This window comes from Canis aureus, chromosome 19, assembly GCF_053574225.1.
Source record: "Canis aureus isolate CA01 chromosome 19, VMU_Caureus_v.1.0, whole genome shotgun sequence".
Lineage (NCBI taxonomy): Eukaryota > Metazoa > Chordata > Mammalia > Carnivora > Canidae > Canis > Canis aureus.
In genome coordinates, this window is record NC_135629.1 from 37284691 (window position 1) to 37307365 (window position 22675).

Genomic DNA, 22675 nt, shown 5'->3' on the forward strand with positions numbered 1-22675 from the left:
CGGTCAAAAAGGCCAAACGAGAGGGTGAGGGGCACATGCCAGCCTCGCGAGCAAGCCCCGTCGCTAAGCTTAGACCCACGGCGACAGTCCTCTCCCCACCATTCCTGGACACCCTGGACTGGCTGAGAGCAAGGCAGTCAGTGCTCAGCTTCATGGAAGATTCGGGGCCCTGGGAGAAGCTGGTCTGCGAGAGCAGCCCCCTCCCCCCGCCTCTCGGCCCGGGCCGGCCAGCCGGGCCACGTCCTGAGGTCGGCCGGAGCCGCAGCGCTGCTCACCTGCCCCCGGCCGGAGAGCCCACATCCTCGTAGCCCTCCTCGCCGCTGAAGTACTCCTGCTCCTCCAAGCAGCGGGCGTCCCTGAAGTAGCCGTGGGGCTCCGGATCCTCTCGGCAGATGGTTGGGAACTGCTCATCTCCCGAGTCAGATCTGCAGTTGCGACACAGGCCCCGAGCCCCTGAGCCCCTGAGCTCGCAGGCAGACGCTGCCTGAGCCGGCCTCGGTGTGCGGCTAGCACCCCTGCCCCGCGTGCCCCTGGCTTCTCCCGGGGTGACCTGGGACTGGACTCTTGAGGCCTCTGGCGGTGGTGCCATGTGTGTGAGCGTGTGTGTGAGCATGTGTGTGTGCTGGGAGAGGGCGCATCTCTCAATACCTTGCACAATGCTGGTGCCAAAGCACTCTGCCTGAGGGCCATGGAGTCAAAGACGAAGGTGTGATTTGGGGAACAGAACAAGGAAATGGACCTAGAGGCCGCAGCGATCGGCAGTCCTGGAGAGAAAATGCTGGGCTCCCCGGCCACCTACTCTGATCCTTATTCCTTCTATTCTGGCTCGTGTGACTTTAGGATCTGGAACAAAGGAGCTCCCTTACCAGTTTCCCACTGCCTCTGGCCCAGGAAATATGACAGGAGTCTGGGATCCTGGGTCCCAGGGGAGACTCACACCTGTGACACTTGCCAATTTTTCAAAGCCTGCTGTGCCCACATGGCAAGACTGTCGTGCTATCTCCCTGAAAGCCCTTAACCTGGCTCCAGTCCTCAGGAAAACCAGCTAAGCTCTGTGACATCAACTCTTTCCAAAGAGATGACTGTGCCCCCTCCAAGCTCTCCACTCTCTCAGGTTGCTCCTGAGCAGCTGGTTACACTTAATTAAGCCAAGAGACTTAGTCTGTCTGTCCCCAAGAAAATGATCATTCTTACAATTCAACCCTGTTCAGCAAATATGGAGTAGGATACACTGCACATATGTTGAGGACTATGGAGAAGACTACGGAGAAGGCCCAGTCCCTGGTCTTCAGGAGGTTGGGGTCATGCTCATATGAAGCCCCCATAAGAGGCTTGAACCCAGACAGCAGAGGCAGTGTCAGCCTCCCAGGGGAGTATACAGTAGGCTCTCCCTGCACAGTCATGAGGCATGTAGGGGCTAGCCCGCGAGCATGCTGGCATGTGAGTATTAGCTCTTAGGTGAGAACAAAGTCTGTGCGTATATGGACCTGAATGCTCCTTTGCTTAGAAAGAAGCAACTACTGGGGCACCTGGGTGGCTCAGGTCATGATCTCAGGGTTGTGAGATCGAGTCCTTGTGTCAGGCTCTGTACTCAGCAAGGAGTCTGCTTGAGATTCTCTCCCTCTCCCTCTGCCCCACCCCTCCCCACCCCTGCTCACATACATGTGCTATCTAAAATAAAATACATAAAATCTCAAAAAAGAGAAAGAGAGGGAAAAAAAGACAGAGAAAGAGAGAAGGAAATAAAAAAACAACGACGTCTGCCTCTGGAGTCCACGGCCCCAAGCTCCACTACCCTATCAGGTTGTTGCCTCAAAATCCTTCTCATCCCTCAGCACTTGGAGGCCAACTGGTTACACTTAAACACAGAGTATTAAACACACAAACACAGGCGATGAGCACATACCTAATGTAAGTTTCATAATAGCGGGTTCTATCCAGGAAAGGCATAACATGGGAGGGAGGGAGGGAGAAGATAAAAGTTAAATATTTCCAATAAAATTTAAAATGCAGATATCAGGCTAGTTCCTAGAGCAGAGAGCAGCCAGCTATGGTTTACAGGCCATTATACTGCCCATGAGCTATGAACAGTTCTTAACGCTTTTAAAAGATGGCAAAGAAAGAAAAAAATCAAAGGAAGAAAAAATATCTCATCACATGGGACTTATATGAAGTTCACACTGCGGTGTCTGTAAATAAAGTTTAAAGTTTTATGGGGACACAGCCACCCCCACACAGTTACACACGCCGTCTAGGATTGCTTTCTCTCTCCAACGGCAGAGCTCGGCCGCTGCAGTGGAGCCTGTGTGGTGGCCAGGGCCTAAAATATTTACCATCTGGCCCTTTACAAGACAAAGGTTGCCAGCCCCTGTCCCACGGTATGTTGGCACCACTGGGGAAGGTAGAGTTTACGGCAACTACTGCTGTTTTAAGGAGCGGCCCCTCTGGCAGGGCACAGGATAGCTCGTGGCCCTCCATCCTTTGGGTTCATCACTGGCTAGTGCCTGACGAGGCCCACGAGCTCACGGCACTTGCAGGTTCACGTGCAGATGCCGCCTCAGAGTCTCCTGTGTGTGCCAGAGCACGGGGGGAAGAAAGCCACACACCTCGGGGGAGACACTACATCACCAAGTGCAAACACATTTTAAAGGTTACCTTTTAATACTGGACCTTCTTTGAGGCTCCCGGTCATGCTTGTGGGAGGAGTGATGCCCATTTTCAGACATATGCTCAAGGTTCCCAATGCTGGGCCGCTTTCCAGGGGCAGCTTTGGACATATTGGCATTATTGAGATTGGCATTTGTTGAGCTGGGAGCTTGCTTTCCTACGGAATTATGGTTATGATGGCTATGACACCCCGAATTTCCTGCTGGAGGAAACAGCGGTCTCTCAGTATCACTTGCAGGTGGAACTGAAGGCCTTTGGACATGCAGGGGACGGTGGGTGGTATTGGTCTGCTGAAGGGGGTCTCTCCTATCACTATTAACATGATTGACATGGTTTCCAAGCAGGGCACCATTTCTCTGCAAAATAATGGGAGACAACACCAGGTAATTTAACAAGTATTTGATGCAGGCTAGCTTTGTTAGGTAATTTTTTCTACACGAAAAACAAATTCTAGGTAAGCTCCGTAGGATCCCTGTAAAACAATCTGAGTGTCTCACAGATCAGGGTGGATGTGTCTGTGTGGCAGCCGGTCCCCCTGAAATGAGGAAGGTTACCGATCCCTGAGTGGGGAGCCAGCTCTCGGCTGTCACACGAGTGTGCTCTTCCAGTCGCTCCAAGTTGAGGTGACTTACACCCAGCAGGGCGGGCTGGCAGCCCCCAGCGGTTGAGGTTGGACAGGAAGCACACCCTCTGGGCTGGGAGGGGGCTGAGGGCCAGCTGGCAGATCAAAGAGTTGGCCCAGGGAAGAAGGGGGGAACACAGGCGGGCAGCGGCTAGCAGGCCTCAGGATGCTCAGCCACACTGGCCAAGCGGCTGTGGCCAGGCTCCTCTGAAGCGCCAGCGTGGGACAGAGGGGCCAGCTCAGGAAAGCAGCAGGCCCGGCCCCAGAGGAGGTGCCGAAGGTCTGCTGTGGGGAGAGCATGGTCCGTAAGCCCCTCTAGGCCCGGGAGCTGGCGTGCATTCTCCAGGTTCTTTTGTGGATCACCAACTGCCCAAATTGAAGTCCTGCCCCGCTATTTCCAAGTGGCCAGTGTGTAGCTAGGCGTGGAATAATTACTTTGAATCCATCTTCTTCTTCTTCTCGTTTTGTTTCCTCCGGCTCGTCATCTTGCAAATCACATGATATAGCACGCCGGATTTCTGGCCCAATGTCATGCAGTGTCCTTAATCCTGCCTAGATCAACAAAAATGGCAAAATGGATTAGACAACGTGGGCGTGCTGGGCTCGGCCTGGGTCCTGGCTCTGCTCCTGCCTGATTCAGCTGTGGGGAGGGAAGGTTTCTCCAAAAGGCAACCCAGGGAAGCGACTGCTCGTGTGAGTGTAATTGAGGGGTCCCTGAAGCCCCAGGGTTAAAGGGTGTGGTCAGGAGTTCAAGCTGGTCCCCTAGACTGGGTGCTTGAGGCCTTCCACCCAGTCTCCTCCTCCTCACATACCCCCACTCGCAGGGAACAGCGTCTGCCGTGGCCGAGAGCACAAGCCCACATCTAAATGACAGTCTATAGAATGTGGCCTGCAGGGTCCTTTCCCAGAGCCCCAGTGGGGGCAAGGAACACAACCCGGCCATTCTATAGGGAGGGTGGCAGGGACTCACCGGCTGTGACCTAAGTACAAGTGTGAGGGGGCAAAGCAGACCCGCAGCCTTCGGGGCCACTGGTTCTGCAAAAAAAAGCCATGGGAACGAGGGAGTGACACCACACACTGCAATCACCAGCACATTCAGGACCATGACAGAATGGGTTGACACACACACAGACCTGGGCTGCTGTGCAGCGCCAGCCTCCGTGGCATCCGTGATGCCCTGGCCTGGAGCCTGGTATCAGGCCAAGAACTTGCCAACAGTTGGATCATCTTAAAGACCACAACACATTGAAAGGGGCTCATCAGCCCCTGGGGGCTGTGTGGGACCCACCAGGTGACCCCTCACAGACATTCCTTTGCCTGAGCCCTCACAGTTGGCTTTCCTTACACTGGGTCCCGGGTTCCACTGGAACAGGCCCTGGGAGAAGCCCTTCTGTTATTCCCAACTTTGTTAGGGAAACTTTAAAGATGTTTACACACCACGCAGAGGGAGGTGGAGTTGCTGGCTCTGAGAAAATTATGCTTTGAGCACCAACTTGAAGAAAAATACCAATGCTGACCTAAAGACTAATAACAGGGACAGTACAGCTACTTTATCTTTTTCCACAAAAGGACTGACATATCAAAGTGGCGTTTCCTCCTTGCCCCCAGACCTAAGCCCACCTGTCCCATATCCGGGCAGGACCCCCTCATTTGCTGGCACTCCCTCTGCAACTCAGCAGCCACAATGGAGGGTGCTTGAACCCTGGCTGTACAGGGCTGCACCTGCAGCTAATGCTCTGTATCACGGAAGACTGTGGGGGGCAACTGGGCCTACAGGTGGGGCATCAGGGGACCCCCAGCAGTGGGGAGTGGGGAGGGTTGGGGTGGGGATGGTGGCCACAGTTTGGCTGGGTCCCACAGGGCTGGTCCCGCTGGTGTGGGAATGCTCAGAACCAGTCTTCTGCCATTGTTAGTGGCAGTGAAAGTAATTTAGAGTGTAAAATCCTACAGGAACTTCCTAAGAGGCTCCTGTGAAAACAGCCTCCTCCATAGGAGACAATGCTGTTAAAAATGGTACACCAGGCTAGGTCTGGTTTGATCCATTCTTTGACTAGAGGGGCAGGGGTGGGGGCTTTCCATTTCATAAATGGTGGGTGTGAAAGAGCCACTGGGATTCAGAGCTCTCAGGTTCCTGGCTAGGAAAGCTGTGGTCTTGTCAGGGAAAGACACATGTGTCCTGCGACCAAGTCCAGAACAGTCCATGGTATGGTCAGTGAGGCTGCCTCTCACTCTCCTGTCCCTCTAACCCCAGCACAAGCTGCACACGCACATGCATACACACTCACGGATGCGCACATACACCTGCTTTCCCTCTCTCAGGATCCCCGAATCTGGCACACCTGAGCCAGGGGAATCATCTGCTTGGACGTGGACCCACTTGCCATCCTCTTGGAAACATCGAGAAGGTGGCGCTAAGGTCAGGTGGGGGAGGGCTCTTTCACACAGAGCTTCAGGTGTGTGCAGGACGGTCAAGCCCAGCGGCGTCCAACAGTGTTTTCCAGAGCTCGGTCGTCAAGGGAAGATAAGCTAAACCAGGGTTTCATTGTCTGGTTCTGGATCACCGGGAGGAAAGGCTGGCCACAGATCTGAGGCTCCCAAATCAAAGACCAGGTTTGAGACACCTGCTGCCGTGTCCACAAAGTAAACACAGGCGACAAGCACTAAGTCAACACCCCAGGTAAATTATGTATATGAACCCATGTCACGAGGCACCACGGGCTTGGAATACCCCTGAGTTTGAAACACAGCAGATGATCCTATTCACTGTCATTCAACAATTTGGACTAGGTCTGATTAAAAGAAATAGAAAACTATTTATTTGGATAATTTTTAACATCATCCTCTGTTGGCGGGTTGACATTTCACTGAAATACACATATAACAGAATTGCATAATAAAAACAAAAACGGTCTCCAGCACGTCTTCAATGGTACACAAGATCAGGAGAGTGTGGTGAACAGACACAGGACAGAGAATTTGTTTGCAACAGAAATCATGGAGAAAACTGAGAGGTGGCTCAAGAGGCCCCTTCCGAGGACAAATAATGACAACATATTCATTAAAGAGACATCGGAGGAGGATAGAAAGCATCACTCTTCCTCGACATGAAAGCAGAGGTTTAGAAATCATGGTTATGTTTTGCTTGCTCCACGCAGATAGAAACACATCTTCTAAGAGTCAGGGACTGACCTCTCTCATCAGGGGAAGGACAGGGTTGGGGGGGGGTGCCGAGGAGTGGGGTGTCTGCCAGCTATGGGAATGAAGGAAACAGCGGTTCCCAAACTGGAACTGAAATGAAGCTTAAACACAGCACCCTGAATTTATTACATGTCACAAAACATGATAATGAAATTTTTCTAGCACACATATCAAGCTAAAAAGGTAGCTTAGGCTGCTCCAAAATTTCCATAGGCACAAGTTCTGATCCCAGAAAACTATCTTAAACTCTCAAAAAAATTACTTTTTTCCCACAGCCCTAAAAAAAACAAAACAAAACAAAACAAAAAAAACTTTTTTTCCCTTGAAATAAAGACTTTACAATCAGTAGAATGATCTATTCTTTCATTTTTCATATCTGTGTCTACCTCTATCAGCAAAATACTACTTTAATTTGAAATGTGGTCATTAGCACTTAAACCAACACAATTAAAGCCGTATAAATTCATTCCATTAACATCACAGAAGTATGGTTCTGAATAAACAGAGAATTGCTATAAAATAGAAACATTTTTAAGACGTCCAATCATATAAAATATTAAACAGAATCAAGCTTAGTTTCTGGTTGATAAAAATCAAATGCTAGATGGCATCGTAAATATCTGTTAAAAAAAGAAATGTTGGCGCTTTGCCTGTAGACTGCTGCTTTAAATTTTAGACACCATTTAATTGGAATTTTATATTTACTCTATAGAATGATTAAGTCACCAAAAAAAAACCCAAAACAAACCCCAAACTACAAAATCTAAGTATCTCTGAAGCAAGAGCGTAAAAATATGGTATTTGAACATCAACTCTGAACATTCATGTACGTTCCTTCCTGTTGCTCACTCTCAGGGTAAGTCTGTCCTACCTGGGCGTGCGAGAGCTGCTGCGCCGTGGCCTTCCTAAGCTAGCTGGGGGACACCCCAGGGAGCGGCCAGCTGTCCGCAGCACCAGAACCCCTCCTGAACCTACCCTGCAGCAGTGGGGAGAAGACACGGGAGTCTGCGGGCGGACCCAGCCAGGCCATTCATCCTTGGATGCGAGCGCCAGGCTGCCAGCCTCCGGCCAAGGGGCCCCCGTCTGGCACAGCCTGTTCCCCATCAGGGCCCTCGCTCGGCCAGCAGCGGCTCCTGCACACTCGCCTCCGTAAGGGCAGGTTCTGGTCGGCCCTCCCCCAGGATTCAGCACCCCACCCCCCACCCCGATCATAGGGCACTGTTTCCGACTGGTTCCATCAGAACAAACTGGAGGCTGAATCCTTACAGAATAAGCCAGCTGTCCCCCACTGCCTCCACATGCACACATGGGCACACCCCTTCTTTTGCTCTCCTTTTCCTCCAGGGAAAAATGTGACCGTGTGGCCTTTGTGGGCGTTATGTGCAGTTCTTGAGTCATACCTGAAGGGGTTAGAGTCCTGAGCACCGCACTCCATGGGCTACCCACAGTGATTCTGACCCACGCTGAAAAGCTAGCCGTGAGGTCACTGCGTAAAGCTCCTCCTGCGGTTGCGCTCGGCAGTACGCATCGAGTTTGTGACCACCACTTTGAAAGGTTAAGGACTTTTTTATTATCTAAAGGAATCTATGACATTTCCCTACACATGATCTCGCAGAGCTATCTGAGCAACCTTGATTCTTGGTTGAAGTTTAACACCAGAATCAGAAATTCCTGCTAGTTTCCCGATTAACAGAGTACTATTTAAATTTAAGCTCAGTAGATGCCTTAAATCATGACCTCTGTTCTGTTAGCAACTTTGTGCCTGTCCTAATGATCTCACATCCTTCATCCCACTACATCCTGAGAGGCCAGGATTATCCCCCATTTGGTTGAGTGGTCTGCCCTACAGAGTGAAGGCTCAGCTAGCACTCAGGTCCCCAGGTCTCTGGTTCCCACGAAGCCCTGCTGGCCTCACCCTGACCACCGCCAAGACGTCGTTGAGTCTACGGGAAAGAGGGCTGGGATCAAGCCTGAATCGTGTGCTCACTTATGACTGTGACCCCACATGTGACCTCAAGGTTAACCTCCTTCCAACTAAGAGCTCTTGTATCCCTAAGTCAACATGGAAATGATAAGTGACCACAAGGTGTCATGAAAGCTGACCCTATACTTGGCACACATCCTCATCCCAGCTGTGCCACTCTGAGGAGTGGTGATCTTTAAAAACCCTGTCTATCACACACTAATTCAGACCATCTTTCCTCTAGGTCAGCACCGGCAGTGAGATGTGGGGTTCAACTCGCAGTCTGAACCTAGCTGGACACAGGAAGATGCACAGGCAGCTCTGTGTCGAGGGGAGTGAGCTGGGACTCTGGGGTGGCACCCAGGAGGGACAGAGAAGTTCAGGTAGGGGCAGTGCTCTTCGCAGGAGGCTCCCTCACCAGGGAGAACATAAAAAGGCTCCAGCACCTTTTTTCTTTAGGAGGGACATGGGATCCATTTCCCTGGAGTAGCAGTTCTCAAAGCATGGCCTGGGGACACCTTCAGTATCTGCACAATACTAGTATCTTCTTTGCCTCATACACACATTCTCTCAGGGCACAGTGGGGTTGTTCAAAGGCTACATGACCTATGATGATGTCATTTTCTATTTTTGTACATGTAGATTCTATATTTTAAAAGTTTCTCACTTTTAATTTCTAATGTAAATACTGATATACGAGGGTCCTCAATAATTTTTAAGAACATAAAAGAGACACAGAAGTTTGAGAACAGCTGATAACTCAGCCCCAGACAGGCAGTGCCAACCTTTCCTCAGGCACTGGCCCCTTCACTTCGTCTATGATTCCTCGGATCCTGGTGACTTTCTCCACTTTTGGAAGAAATTTCCTTCCCCTGGCTTCTGTGAGCTGGCCTCTGGCACTTGTCAGTGAGTTGCCTTCAGTGGCTTAGAATGACACACCCTCCCATTAGTCCAAATAGCCACCTCCCAGGTCTGAGGCATGCCACAGAGAATGAATCTATGCAGGTACCTACCCAGCCCTGGAACCGTTAGCAGGTGTTAGCAAGCTCCTTCCCATGGAAAACTGGCACATTAGGGCTAATGCAGGGCATCGGGTTGGCATCATTCAATAACACACCACAATAATTAAGACCTTCTGCTACTACATAATATAACCCGCCTTAACTTTTCAGTAATTCTATCTTCTCAGAGACTTTTGAAAATAATAATTATTACTGTCAGAGGAAAAAGATCTCCTGCCTTTCAGAAAAAGTTGAGAATCCAGTACCCAATAATCCTACACATTTATGGTCAGGTCACACTACAGTGTAATTATGAAGAGCCTGGTATCCAGTCTTACATCTGTTTCCCTATGATGGATACTGGCCTGCATTGTGTCTTCCATCCAGGAGCGTAAGAGTCTAGCACCATGGATTCTGGTGTTGGGTACCAAGATTGCTGAGTCTGTGGAGATTCTCAGGTAATAAACTTGAGTTGTCTCTCATAACTTTTCTAGGCTCTAAGCTATACTCTCTTGGCAAGGCTTTAGGAGAAAGGACAGACGTGTCTGCTGTCTGACTGTACGCCAAGTTTCAGGGAAGCCCTGTTTCCCTTTTGAGTTGGAAGTCAGAGGCAGATCTCATGACTTCTGGCTGTTTCCATGAACTGCCCTTGGCTAGCAGCCATGGCCAGCACCGTCACTCAGAAACACAGGCAGGCCGCTGTGGGGCCAGAGTCTCTCATTTCATTGAAACCATTCCCTACACCCACCTAGAAAGTTCACCGGTTTCCAGTTTTTCCTTATTTGGAAGAACTGCAGAAAGGCATATGGAAACACCTGCCATGCCCATTGCTTGGGGCTGTTCTGCCAAGACTTTACCCTGTGGAGACTCCATCTAGAAGTCAGCTGGTCACCCTGGCCCTCTGAGACTGGGGCAAGCACACGCTGCCCTTCATTGTTTAATAAACTCAACATTGGGGTGGGTTGGAAACCTGATCGTGAATTAGCTCTGCACCTGTACCCACAGGGCTGACCAGCGTCCTTTCCAGGAATGATATACCCAATTCTTAATAACTGGTATGTTCCAGGCACTACTCGATCAGGACAGAGTAGGCCTTCCAACCAGAGCAAGATCCCAGAGGCACCTGCTATCCCAGGCATTTAGCCTTTTAGTTGCTGGATCACAGAGGGATCTGGAGAGGGGCTGGATGTTGGCAAGGGGGCCACAGCTGTTAAGCAGCATGTACAGGCAGGCTTCAACATCTTCACAAGTGGTGCAGCCACACTAGAGTGTATTGGCCAGCTTTCAAACCCATCCCGTATCACTGCCCTTGGTGCTGCATGATGTCAGACCTGCTCTGAGCCCCATGGACTCTGTGAGAATCCAGAAAACCCACCACGGGCTCCTAGACTTACAGCAGCTTACACACTGGGAACAGAACCAGGGGCCAGGCCTGTTTCCGTTAAGTGAAGTCAGGGAATCTACTGAAGTGCAGGCCAGCCAGACCCCTGGTAACACAAGCCACTGAGGACAAAGGGCAAAGTACAGTACAAAAGACATCGCTGGAAGAGACCTCAGGGCTGGGAGGGACCCTGCCAGCTGTGCCCAGGATGGGCCTGTAGGACTTCCACGAACACTGCTCTTCCCAACGGCTGATACCACTTTCCTACTTAGGTCTGCTCTTGAATGAGTACAGCCAGGGCCAGGGCTTCCCCACATGCTCCTGGCTGTCTCCAGTGCTTTCCACACACACCCTCGTGCACGTGCGCACATTTGCGCACACACGCACAAAGCCTCCAGGCTGCACTGACGAAGGCAGGCAAAAGGGGCTTAAAAGCCTTCTTTTCTGGCAACACTTAAGAAACTTCAAGTTTTCACACTCCGGTTACTTTTGAATATTGGTCCTAAAACTCTGGTTGGCTCCTCTGGGTATCTTGGGCTCAGCACCGGATGTGCAGGCTCCTCAACCACTGCTTGGAATCGGCTGAGAATTTCAGACTCCCTCATGAAGCAACTTCTCCGGTAAAAGTCTACCATTTGTAAGATGTGAAAACACAACCTGTAGAGGTACCTCTGTATACATCTTTACACATTTCCCAGGTATCTTTCAAAAGGGTAGAATTCTCTTTCTCGGTGGGTAACTACAGTACAGAACAGAACAGAGATCAAAGAAAAAACAAGAATTTCTTAAAGTTCTGGTAGTAAACAGGCATATGATATTATTATTGTTGTAGTCTTAATAATAAGCAATTATACGTTCAAAGTGCTTTACAATCACTTAGCTATTCCTCACAACAGCCCTGTGAGGTAGGTCGACATTATTACCCCCATTTTACAGATGGGGGAAACTGAGGCACAGAGAGGTTAAGTGTCTTGCCCAAGGTCACGCAGCAAGTGAACGCTGGAGCTGGGACTAGAACCCAGGTTCCCTGACTCCCAGTGTCCTTGAAACTAGACCACACTGCTTCCAAAGAGGCATCCCCAGACTGGCTTGAGCACGAATTAAAGACGGACAATGTTGGATGAGGTTTGGGTGTGGTGGGATCTCCCGTGGACACGTTAGATGGAACCTGAGGTGTTACCTGGACTGGTTTTGGCATGCGGGCGTATGTGTTAGTTTAAATGGCGTGTCTGAGCTTCCTGGCCTGCCCACTTCCCGCTGCATTCTCAACTGGGTCGCTGCAGAGAGTGGGGGCCGGAGGGTCAGTATTCGTGGCGGACTGGCATATAAAAGGAACTCTCAGCTCAGAGCCAAGGGGCCTGCCAGTCTTTGGGAGTTCGGGCAAACTAGGGATGCAGGACTTTGGAACGAAGTCAGCTGCCCACCTTAGGCAGGTCTGCTTCATCTTTTTATTATGTTATTTTCTACTGGCCAGCATCAGGAAGTTGTGTTCATTTCATTCTCTGTGGGGCGGCTGCCCCCCACCTTTGCTCTCTCTCGCTCTCTCTCTCTCTCGCTCTCTCTCTCTCTCTCTCCCTTTCTCTGAGTCTCTGCTTGGAAGGGAAAACTGTTAAGCCTTTTGCACGGTCCCTTCCATGAAAAAGAGCCACCGTGAGCAGCGTCCGCGCCAGGAGGCCATGGCTCTGCAGATGAGCCACGGCCCCGCTTCCGCCTTCTGGAGGAGTGCTTTGCTTGGAAGGGGTCTCCCTGGGGCCTTGGGTTTGCTCTTTCCTGCATTTCTCCCGAAATGCTGGTTCAGTAGAAATAAGCCCACTTGAGACTTTTCCCTTTCAAGGCCTTAGCCACAAACGCCTTCCGACTAACGAGCTTGGTGCTGTAGCTCAGGTGGAAAATTCTAAAGCATCCGTTCAAGCATCTGAAACAAATGAATCAGCCAGTGAAATCTCATCTGTTAGCATCTGTTCTCTTCTTAGATTAAAAAAGAAAAAAAGCAGCCTCTTTTTATGGCTTTAAATGGACTCATGCTTTTAAAAATGAAAAACACCTTGCCACTTTTTAAGGTAACTAAGTAACAAGTGTCTGATGCTCCAGAGAGTAAACGTCTGTGGGGTGTTTTCTTCTGCTTCTATACGGAGCCTCCCCAGGGTGGCTGCATCAGGGCACACCAGGGACGAAGAGTCACTGGATTCCTGTACACCACCCACCCTTCCACTCGACCACCTGCATCACCATCGGTCGGCTGGGGTGCAGGCTTTAACATAAAACCTAACCACCTAGCTCTACAAGCTAGAAATAATGGCGACCTCCTTAAACCCAACCTCTATACAGGTGAGAAAAAGACTATCCCTCTAAAGGCTTCCTGTCATTAAAGACAGGTGGGCTCCCATCTGGGATGAGTGGGGGATAGAGTCTCCTTGGATTTCACCAGAGGTGTCTTTTGCATAAAGGAAATCCTTGAATGTTGAAAGAAAAAGAAATGAACAAAACTTTTCCCACTTTGGGATCTTTTTTTTTCTTTATCCATGAGACACTGGACTAATTCATGTCTCCATCTTGCATAGAAGTCCTCATCTGGAAAGTCTGATGGGGCATTGCTATTTGATGGGAAGGGGACTGAGCGTTTTCAAGGCTGTAGAGCTGTGTTCCTTTATTTACTTGCTCTTGGCAGAAACTTGCAGGTCACTCGATGCAGCAATAATGGAGGGAGAGCAAATGTGGAGTCAAACTGAAGTGGATTATGGCACATGAGGGGGTGGGTGGTGAGAAAAACAAAAAGGTAGCCTGATGGCCAGCTTCTCTCCGACCCTCTACAGAGGGTCGGAGAGAAGGCTGGCTTTAATGAAGATGGATGGACAGGTGAAAACTGCACACTCATTCAGACCACAGAGGCCAGAGGACACCGGGTGCCGAGCTCCTCCCGACACACGGATCCAGGAGCTCAAGCCCTTCCCCTTCATATAGAAGGGAACACCACAGTGGGTCTGAACAGAAGGAGACCAGATGAAGCCCCCAGGGCCAGAAACCACAGCGCATCTGTGTGCCCTTGAGAACCATTCCATGGGGAGCAGAGAACGTGGACCAGTTCTGATCCTGCTCAGACAGACTGCACTCTATGTAGCACAAGCACGCACATGCCTACAACTTACTTCTGCGCTCACACTCCACCTCCCATGGGCAATCCGTCCATCAGCCATGTGGCACCCCTGGCGTAGGGAGAAGCAACTCATTCCACTTTTCAGCAGGCCATACCCACATCTGGGGGCTTCCTTGAGGGTTTGTGTACTTGTTCCTGGTGACACCGTGTGTGCCACTGACATTTGACCCTATGTCCCTCGCTATGTCACGTAATATTTCATCACACAGAAAGGAAGAGCTTCCTCATGCTTATTAAATGTACAGTGACAAATCACATGCAAAGCCACTTCTAGAACAGAGGTAGCCAAAAGTGTAATTAGAATTATCCTTCAAGGAGACCAAAATTTTCTATTTTTAATGTTTCCTTCGGGATCCACTGCACTTTCAGAATTTATCTGTCAAGATTATGACACAACTTCATCTTCTAGGCTGTGTACTCAATATAAACTATAGTCATAGCCTCAAGTCCCAACAGAACCCAGGTGAAGATGTGCTAGTATCATTATCTAACAGGAAATGTTCGAATTTCACCAAAGAAATGAAACTCTTTCTACAAACAACAAAATGAAAAAATGTTTAGAAGAAAAACATTATTGTAATGCAACGTAATAGTCTTTTACTCCATGACTTATAAATGTAGCTTTAGCACCATTTGAACCTGCAACTTAAAAGACTCAGGGAAGCCCATCTATGAAATGTGATAATTAATTACTTAGCCATGTGTTGTTTTTCAGGTTTTGAAACATGAAAACACTATATCCAGCCACTAGAGCAGGAACTGAAGCCATCTGATTGGGAAGTCTTGGAGATTCAGGGAAGGGATAACTCTACCCATGTGGTCATCATGCATGCCTTCCCCAGAAAACAGAAGGGTCTCATAACACAGGGCTAACTTGGTTACTGGAAATTATGACATCACCATCCATGAAAGAGTATGTTTCCCCCTTGAGAAAAGTCATCAAGTTCTACTGACGCCACCACCTAGAATTCGAGAACAGCAGGCAGTTCCCTACTGGGGGAGAGGACCATGACACTCTGAAATCCAGCCAGTCTAGCCCTCCCGTCCCATGGCCACTTCAAGGAAGTGCCTCGGAAGCGTGTTCATCACACCTCCTCCTTGCACCCACCTTGGCCACACTGCCCTCAAGGGCCTATAGACCATAGACCTGCTCGGATTTGTAAACATGTCTTTTTGGTTTGCTTTGTCTTTCTAAGGCTACTTGTGAACTGTGATCATGAGGAGAACTGTCACTTTTGCAGACTGGGGGGGCTTGGGGCAAGGGGGGATTTACTCACAAACTCTACAACCTGAGACAGCAATGGGCTATTGGATTGAGCCTGTGGTTCACTGAACCACCTTTAGGACAGGTGATCAGAGGAACAAAGATAAGAAATTGTCTTCAGCTGGACTGAGTATCCATGCTCCCCCTGGCTCTGCAGCTGTCTGTGCAGAGCAACGGTGTCCTCATGAATCCTCGGGTCACTGTCACACCAGGCATCGACTAACCCACCATCTGCTTATGCACCCACACACCCTCACTCATGGCCATTCGCAGTCATATCCTCTCTCACAACAAGGTCACAGACAAGCCTTCCCTTCGCTGCACCATTTATTGGAACACAAAACAATGCTGGGCATTTCTCCCTAGAAAAAAGTGAAGGACTATTCCACACTGAACCCTCTAATACCTACACGGCCCAATGGAAGACATGTGATGGTAACAGGGACATAAAAGTCATTTTAGAATAAACAAATTAACAGGGAAAAAAAATCTTATTCATGATGGACTTCAGGCACTTGGGTAGCAGAGATGATGGGGCTCTGATTGGTTCAGACAGGTGTTTCTGACAGCTCTCCCACCCCTATGCTTCCCTTTTACCAGTTCTTAACATCTCATTCCCTCTTTCTCTGTCGCCAGTGCTGGCTCACAAACTTGCCTTCCTGGTCCCTCGTCCTGCAGGCTTCCCCGTGACCCCCTTCCTCCACACATCTGCTTCCACGCCAGAGCTCTGGCCTTACCTAGGATTCTACATCCTTGAACGCGTGGACTCTGGCTGGAACCAGAGGTTCCTGCAAGCCACATCCACGCTCCAGAAGCCTGGGGCAGGTGAGCCACCCAGGGCTGGCACAGGGGGAGGGACCAGAGGCTGGCCCCGGGCACAGAGCCGCGTTTGCACAGCAAGCCTCACGGTCGTCAGGAAACACACACAGAGACAGACATACTGTGACACACGTGCACACGCACACACACACCAGGAGGTGATGGATGTTACTGAAATGGACCGAAAACCAACAAGCAGTGGGGTAAGAAACAAACAGAAACAAAACAAAGCACTTGCGTTCGGATGGAAAGCGGTTTCCTGGGAGGCCGGGGCCCAAGCCCAGGGAGGTGGGTGTCTGCCTAAGGACGCTGCCTTTGGAGAAGCCAGGAGGAGACCGGGCACAAGGCCAGCACTGGCCTCCCGGGCCCGCTGGGGCTGTGCCTCCGCCGCCGTGCCAGGGGCCCTGCCGCACAGGCCACAGCAGGTGTGGGCACAACAGACAAAGCAAGAGGAGGGAGGCACTTACCTCGTAGCCCAGAAATGGCTAGTCCGCATTTTGGGGGTATGTGCGGTATCTCAGTTTAAACAAAATCCTTGTAGCACTGCTCAACCATGAATAGCCAGCTCTCTGGTATTTCAAATAAGCTTGTAAAATGGTTAGTGGAAAAAAAAAAAAAAAAGAAGAAGAAGAAGAAAACAAAAGGACAATTCACCTGTAGGGCAATGGTGGTGTTCTTCGCAGGGTATTTTCCCACCAGTCCTTGTTCTTTCCGTTTCTTGAATTTCCTAAAGTAGTCCTGTATCAGGAAAGTGGCATAGAACTTCCCCACGGTTACCTCATCATCTAAACGGAGAGACCAGACACAGCTCTCCCGAATCAGCACATTTGCACCAGGAGCCTAAACTCTCACTGGGGGCCGGGGCTGGGGGTGGGATGGGGGGGCAGTGCCCAGGGCGCTGAGCTCTGGGTTTAGGACACAGGAGACTAAATCTAGCAAAAAGCGAGGTTTTGCAAAGCAATTAAGGCTCAAAATTAAGAGTCAGTCACATGAACTGATACTCAAAATTGCGGAAAACAGTATGTTGGTCATGAGTTTATTAGAGCAGCGTATTAGTAACACTATGGAGTGCTGTCTTGGTTATTTACTTAAAATAAAAATTACAAAACAAAACAAAAAAAAGACTTCCTGGGTCCTATTTTCACCCCTGCGCATGGGGATTTGCATGTATAATTACCACGAACACCAAGGGCAATTAACCATCCAAATCCCGATGCTTTGAGGTAAAAACAGAGACCTCGGAAAGTGACAGACAAGCTCGGAAGAGGAGGAAGGTTCAGGAAAGTGGCTGCAAACCCAGATTTTCATGTGCCCCTGAGATTCTGTTCCACTGGCCTCCATGTGCCGTTTCTCTACCTGTAATCCAGAACGGCTTATTTCCGGCACTGCCAGCCACAGCATCAACTAACCTCACGGTTGAGCTTATTTCTGCTTTGTTCGGAACAACTCCAGCATGCACCGCTGGGGAACTGGAACTCCGCTGAGCATTTTACAGGTGATGCATGAGGCAGAATAGAGGCTCTGGCTGTCTCATGGTAAACCACGACGGCGGCGCAGATGTGCCCGGGGGTCTCCACCAGCCCTGCTCTCCCTGGGGTGCTCGCCCCCAGATCTGCAGCGGCCCCTGGGCAAGCAGCTTAGGGCCCCAGGACTTGTAGAGACTGAAGGGAGGAAGGGCTGCTGGCCCTCAGGCTTTAGGACAGATGAGCTTGTACCCAGGCCACCCTTCAAGAGTTACAGGCTGATCTGGGGCAAGGGGCTCGTGTTCTCATCTGTAAATGGGGCTACCCCTCTTAGAGGAGCTATGGACGCAACCTGAGATGAGGCCTGGAAAGCACTCGGCTCCATGCTAGGGTGGTCCTAAGTGCCTGGGCTGGAAGACAGGGAGCTAGCAGCCTGCCGACAGTGGCATCCACTGAAATGGATGGTGGAACATGATGGGTTGGGGGCCACCAGGACCCTCTGTTTTCACTAGTGCATCCTGGATGGGGTTCATTTAGTGTCCCTGTATGGAGACTGCTGGGCTGCTGTACACACCTCTCCAACCTTCCCTGTCAGGAGCCACTCAGTGTTACTGAGTAAGAAGATGCCTTGGGGCAGCTGCATTCCTCCCAAACCCCAGTCAAGAAGTCCTGGAGTGGTGTAGGGGCCACCAAAGTGACAAAGGCTCTGGGTAGCATGTGAAACCACATCCTGCATCTGTCTCAGGCTGGTCCAAATGGCCTAATGATGTACTGTCTATGAGCAAGGAGGTGAGAGGTAGACAGACCATTTAGGTCTTGACACTTTACCCCTACTTTGCTCTCAAACTGCCCCTGATTGTGCCCATGGTGCATCTAGAATACCTGTTCTAGCTACCTCTATTCTTGGGCATCCATGTTCCCAGAGGAACTCCACGTGGGTGTCATGGCCTCTTCACCACAGCTCTGAGATAGTGGAGCTGCTTGTTCCCCTCGGCAGGTGGCATGGGGCTGAATGACCTGCCCTGGCAAGTCGAGCTGGGATGTGAGGCCAGGGCAACAGGCTTCTTGAGTGTGGGCTCTCCTCCTTCTCCACATGGCCCACTAGGGCCGCCCAGCTCTGGTTGCACAGACCACCTACTTCTTTAGAGCTGCCTTCCCCAGAGCGTAAGTCTCTCTACTGGACTGCATGTAGGAGGTGGGCTCATAGCTGACAACCCTGGGGACCCAAGGGGGACTCTAGTGCCATAGCTGCTCCTGCAGTCCAGGATATCAAATCTTCTCTGTGGGCTCCCAGAAAAAAATCCACTGGGTCTAGAGAAGGCCCAACTCACTCCACACTGGGATGCTTCCTGTAAATGGAGGCCTAATGCTTTTCTCCCTTCAGCTCAGGTGGTGCTGGCCGGGGGCAGCCCAGGGGGCTCCTGCAGGAGGGTCTTGGCTCTCCCTGGCCCAGAACTGGGGGCAGCCAGGTGCTCAGTGCAGAGGGCTGACTGTAGTTCTGCCTGAGTGGCCACTCAGAGCAGAGGCAGGCCACCACTTGGTCTTCTCCACTGACATGCTAAGCTAATTGAGGCTGGGCTGAGAACAAGCTCTCAAGAGCAGGAAAAAGCAAAGCTAGAGAAGGCTAAAAAAGGAAGGGACAGTAGGAATGGATGCAGTGAGGCTGTTTTGGCTCAGGCTCGGAGAGAAAGAGATGGGGTCAGCTTTTTGCACTCTTCAGGGCAAAAGAGCCAAAGATCTAGGTCAAGGAGTGGAGGCCCAAAGAAAGAACAGCCTCTGGAAGGATAGGGGATTCCTACAAAAAGAGGGAAGAGCCACGACATGGCAGAGACTGAAGAGTGGAGCAGAGAACATGAGCAAGATTTGAAGATGGGCAAGGGGACCACTGAGCACAGGTGATGGAGAGGACAGGCAGGCTGTGCCCAAGACCATAGGCCTCTGCTTGTGATGACCCGGTGGATGGTGACCTCACACCATCCTGAGCTATCAGGCCTCGTGAGGCCTCTGCTCTGCTGTCATCTGGCCTGTGAGGGGCTGCTTGAGCCTGGTCCTAGGCACTAGGAGCAGCTGGCCTGGCTGGGTCTGCTTCTCTGGCCAGGGTATGGCCTTCGGGATACTGAGCCCCTTGGCCCAGGGAGCTATCCATCTGCTAGCCCAGAAGGCTGACCAAATATCCCCACTTTCCAAGTGTGCCATGATGTGGGCAAAGCTGGGAACCACTGGTCTACTGGAAGGGAAAAGAAGAAACAGAGAACTGGCAAATGCAGGCAGTAAAACCCTGCCCTGAATGCACCTCATTCAGAGTGTGTTTGCAGATGCCTGAGAGTCCCTGCCTTGCTGTGAACCTCTCCAGCACAGTAGCACTTGGGGTTCAGCCTGGAGGAGCCTGATCCGGGGGACATACTCGGTGACACAGAGCTTCTGCAGCATGCCACCTACTAAGGCCTGCCGCCTTCTCCTTGGGTTTCACTGTGCTTCCTGCTGCCATTTTGGAATAGATGAACACCTGTCATCCTAAACCCTAATCTTTTCTAAGAAATACAGAGAAAAGACCAGGCCCAGCTATCGGGCCAAGAAAGCAGAAGAATATTTGGCCTTTATTAGAAGGCTAGCAGAGCTAAAAGTTGATCTGTTTTTCCAAGTGAAGGTGCTTACATGGTGAGCCAAACTGGACCTTTTTTTCCTGGTCTAATTAAAAGAAAGCAAGTTTCAGAGTAATGTGACTATGCTTCCCAAGATGTTGGGGGTGAGACTGCTTTATGAAGAAGGCAGCCAGTCAGTAGAGGGGTGCTGGTGCAGGGCCTGGTGGGGAGAGGGAGGGGGGTACGGTTTACCGGGACGCGTGCAGCCGCTATTCTGAAGCATGCATCTAGATTTGAGAAACAGTGTAGGGGAATACGGCTGCCGAGAGATAACCCTGATTCCATGCCACCACCCTAAAACAGAATTGCTTCAGAATATTCTGAAAGACTGAGACTTGAAAGGAATGGAGGCTGCAGAAAAAGCTCAAGCACATTGTTACAACAATTTTAAAAAGCAATTTCTCTAAGCCATGCGAGCACTGGGTGCGCAGCTGCAAGGAAAAGAATGAAACCAAAGAGTCGTTTTAAATGTGCAGTATCAGTTCTCCCGTGGAGGGCCAGGGTGCTCCAGGTGGGAGCTCGGGGCTTCCCGTTCTTCGCTTTTCGGGGTTTTGTGCCTATGTGTGTGCGTGCTTGTGTGCTTTCCCTTAATCATTTCTTTGGGGCCGTCTCCCCTTGCTTTGAACAGGTGGCCTGTGCCAGCTAGGGGTGGCCCCCTCCAGCGACAAAAGCTCACACTGCTCTGGCTTCATGCTGAGGAGCAGAGCTGGCTGCCATGCTGCTCTCGCGCTCTCTGTCTCCCAAGAGCCAGAGACTATCACCTTCTCAGAGGGAAAGGCCTTGGCCACCGTCCCGGCCCAGGGTCCTGGAGTCGGCTTCCAGCCCTGAGCCCGACCAATCTCGAAAGTTGCAGGAGCGGGGACGCTAGAAAAGTTTGGTTGGTTACAAAACACACCGAATGCTCACAATGTGCCCAGGGCTAGGGGCGGCTAAAATACTGGGGTGGGGGCACTGAGTGAACGGATCCTGCACCTTTAAAACGTGAAAATAAAATAGTCACAAAACCACCACCTCAACGTCTAAGTCCGGTGCACTTAAACAAAAATGGAAAAAAACGGCATATATATTATATATATGTGCATCATATATATATATACATCTGAAAAAGTTTAGTCTGTTATTTTATGACAAATAACAAAAGGAATAAGCATGCCTGTTAGTTCTGACTCTAAACTCCAGTTAAAGGGACACTTTCAGTAATTACAATGGTAAACTCAAGTCTTGAGATGAACATTTCAAAAATACCATCTTCTGAAAGCTATCCATTTTTTTCTGAGACCTTTTCAACAATATGCTGAAGGATAAATGGAAACTAATTTTAAATATTCCATTTTGGTTGAAGAAATACAAGCTCTTTGTTTTGAGACAGTAAGCTTTTTCTCCAACAGTAATTCTTCTACTGACAAGAAAACCCCTGTCCCAGCCATGTGGGTCTCAGGTCTCCTTCCCCCTGAGGCCTGTCTGGAATGGTCCTCCTGTTACCCCAAATAATTACACCAAAAGGCTGAGGAGCCTTCTCTAGCTATGGGCTCAAATGCTCTAGCGGATACGTAAAGCATTCCGCAAACCCCCTCTTGGCTTGCTGGAGATCCTTGCATTAAAACCAATGCGCTGGCAAAGAACCATTTAGGAAATAGATTGCACTGACCACCAGCTGGAGGGACAACTTGGTCAAGCAGTTTCATGCTGGTTTTCTTCCAGATTTTCTTTATCACAGCTCGGAGTTCCTCATTAGCTTGTTCCAGGTTCCCTGAATTCAAAAAGCAGGAAGAGAAAACAAGACTTGCTTCTACTACCCAGCCCTCCTATCTGTTCCCACAAGGGCCACTTCCCTCCCAGCATGGCCTGGAGCAGAGCCCTCAGACAGGATGGGGCTCCCCCCTTTCCCACCTAACTCTCCAGTGGGGGTCATAGGTAAATAGTGGGTAAGCCTTCCACCAGGCAGTCACTCCATGGTGGGAACAGCCATGTTTTATTCTGGAATTCAGGCCTATGCAGGCTGGCCACAGCCAAGACCCACTCCCACCCACTGCCCCCAATCAGAATGTCTTCTATTTGCTGCCTGTTCTAAACCCTGCCTCCACCTATGAAGATCAGATTAAATTTCTCCCAAATGAGACTCTCAATTCCTACTGCATGTCTTCATCAGCACCACAAAATCCTGGTCTTTTATTACATCGGCTGATGCCTGTCTCCTCAGCTAACCTGTCAGTACCTAAGACCATCCTGCCTTCTGCATCTCCTGGGGATGCTGGCCGGGGCCAGGTTTGTGTTGCGGTGAGGGGCAACCTGCCAGGGGACCCTGGGAGCCTGGAGAGACTGGCTTTGTGGAAAGGTACACCTAGCACCTCACCTAGCACTGTGGGGCTGCTAGTAGACAGCTGTCTGCAGATGGCAGTGGTGCCCTGCTGGCCTCCCCTTCCCTCTCATCCATGAAGTGTGGCAAGAGTTGGCTCCTTCACAGTATTTACTTTCCCACCTCCTGTCACTCCTCAGCTTGC

General features: G+C 50.4%; 1 protein-coding gene across 21 annotated transcripts in view; it reads right to left on the reverse strand.

The window, feature by feature from the left end:
* CACNA1D (calcium voltage-gated channel subunit alpha1 D) overlaps window positions 1-22675 on the reverse strand; it is a 306232-nt gene that overhangs the window by 11845 nt on the left and 271712 nt on the right. For 17 of the 21 annotated variants that reach the window (XM_077858509.1, XM_077858512.1, XM_077858505.1 and 14 more), the window contains 6 exons: window positions 21823-21924; window positions 16724-16854; window positions 3725-3841; window positions 2656-3023; window positions 1907-1933; window positions 276-425 (listed from right to left, as the gene is read on the reverse strand). In XM_077858509.1, the coding sequence (XP_077714635.1) occupies window positions 276-425; window positions 1907-1933; window positions 2656-3023; window positions 3725-3841; window positions 16724-16854; window positions 21823-21924 (895 nt within the window). Of the gene's footprint in view, window positions 1-275; window positions 426-1906; window positions 1934-2655; window positions 3024-3724; window positions 3842-16723; window positions 16855-21822; window positions 21925-22675 lie in introns of those variants that run through there. The other 4 variants (XM_077858506.1, XM_077858518.1, XM_077858513.1 and 1 more) reach the window with 3 other exon arrangements.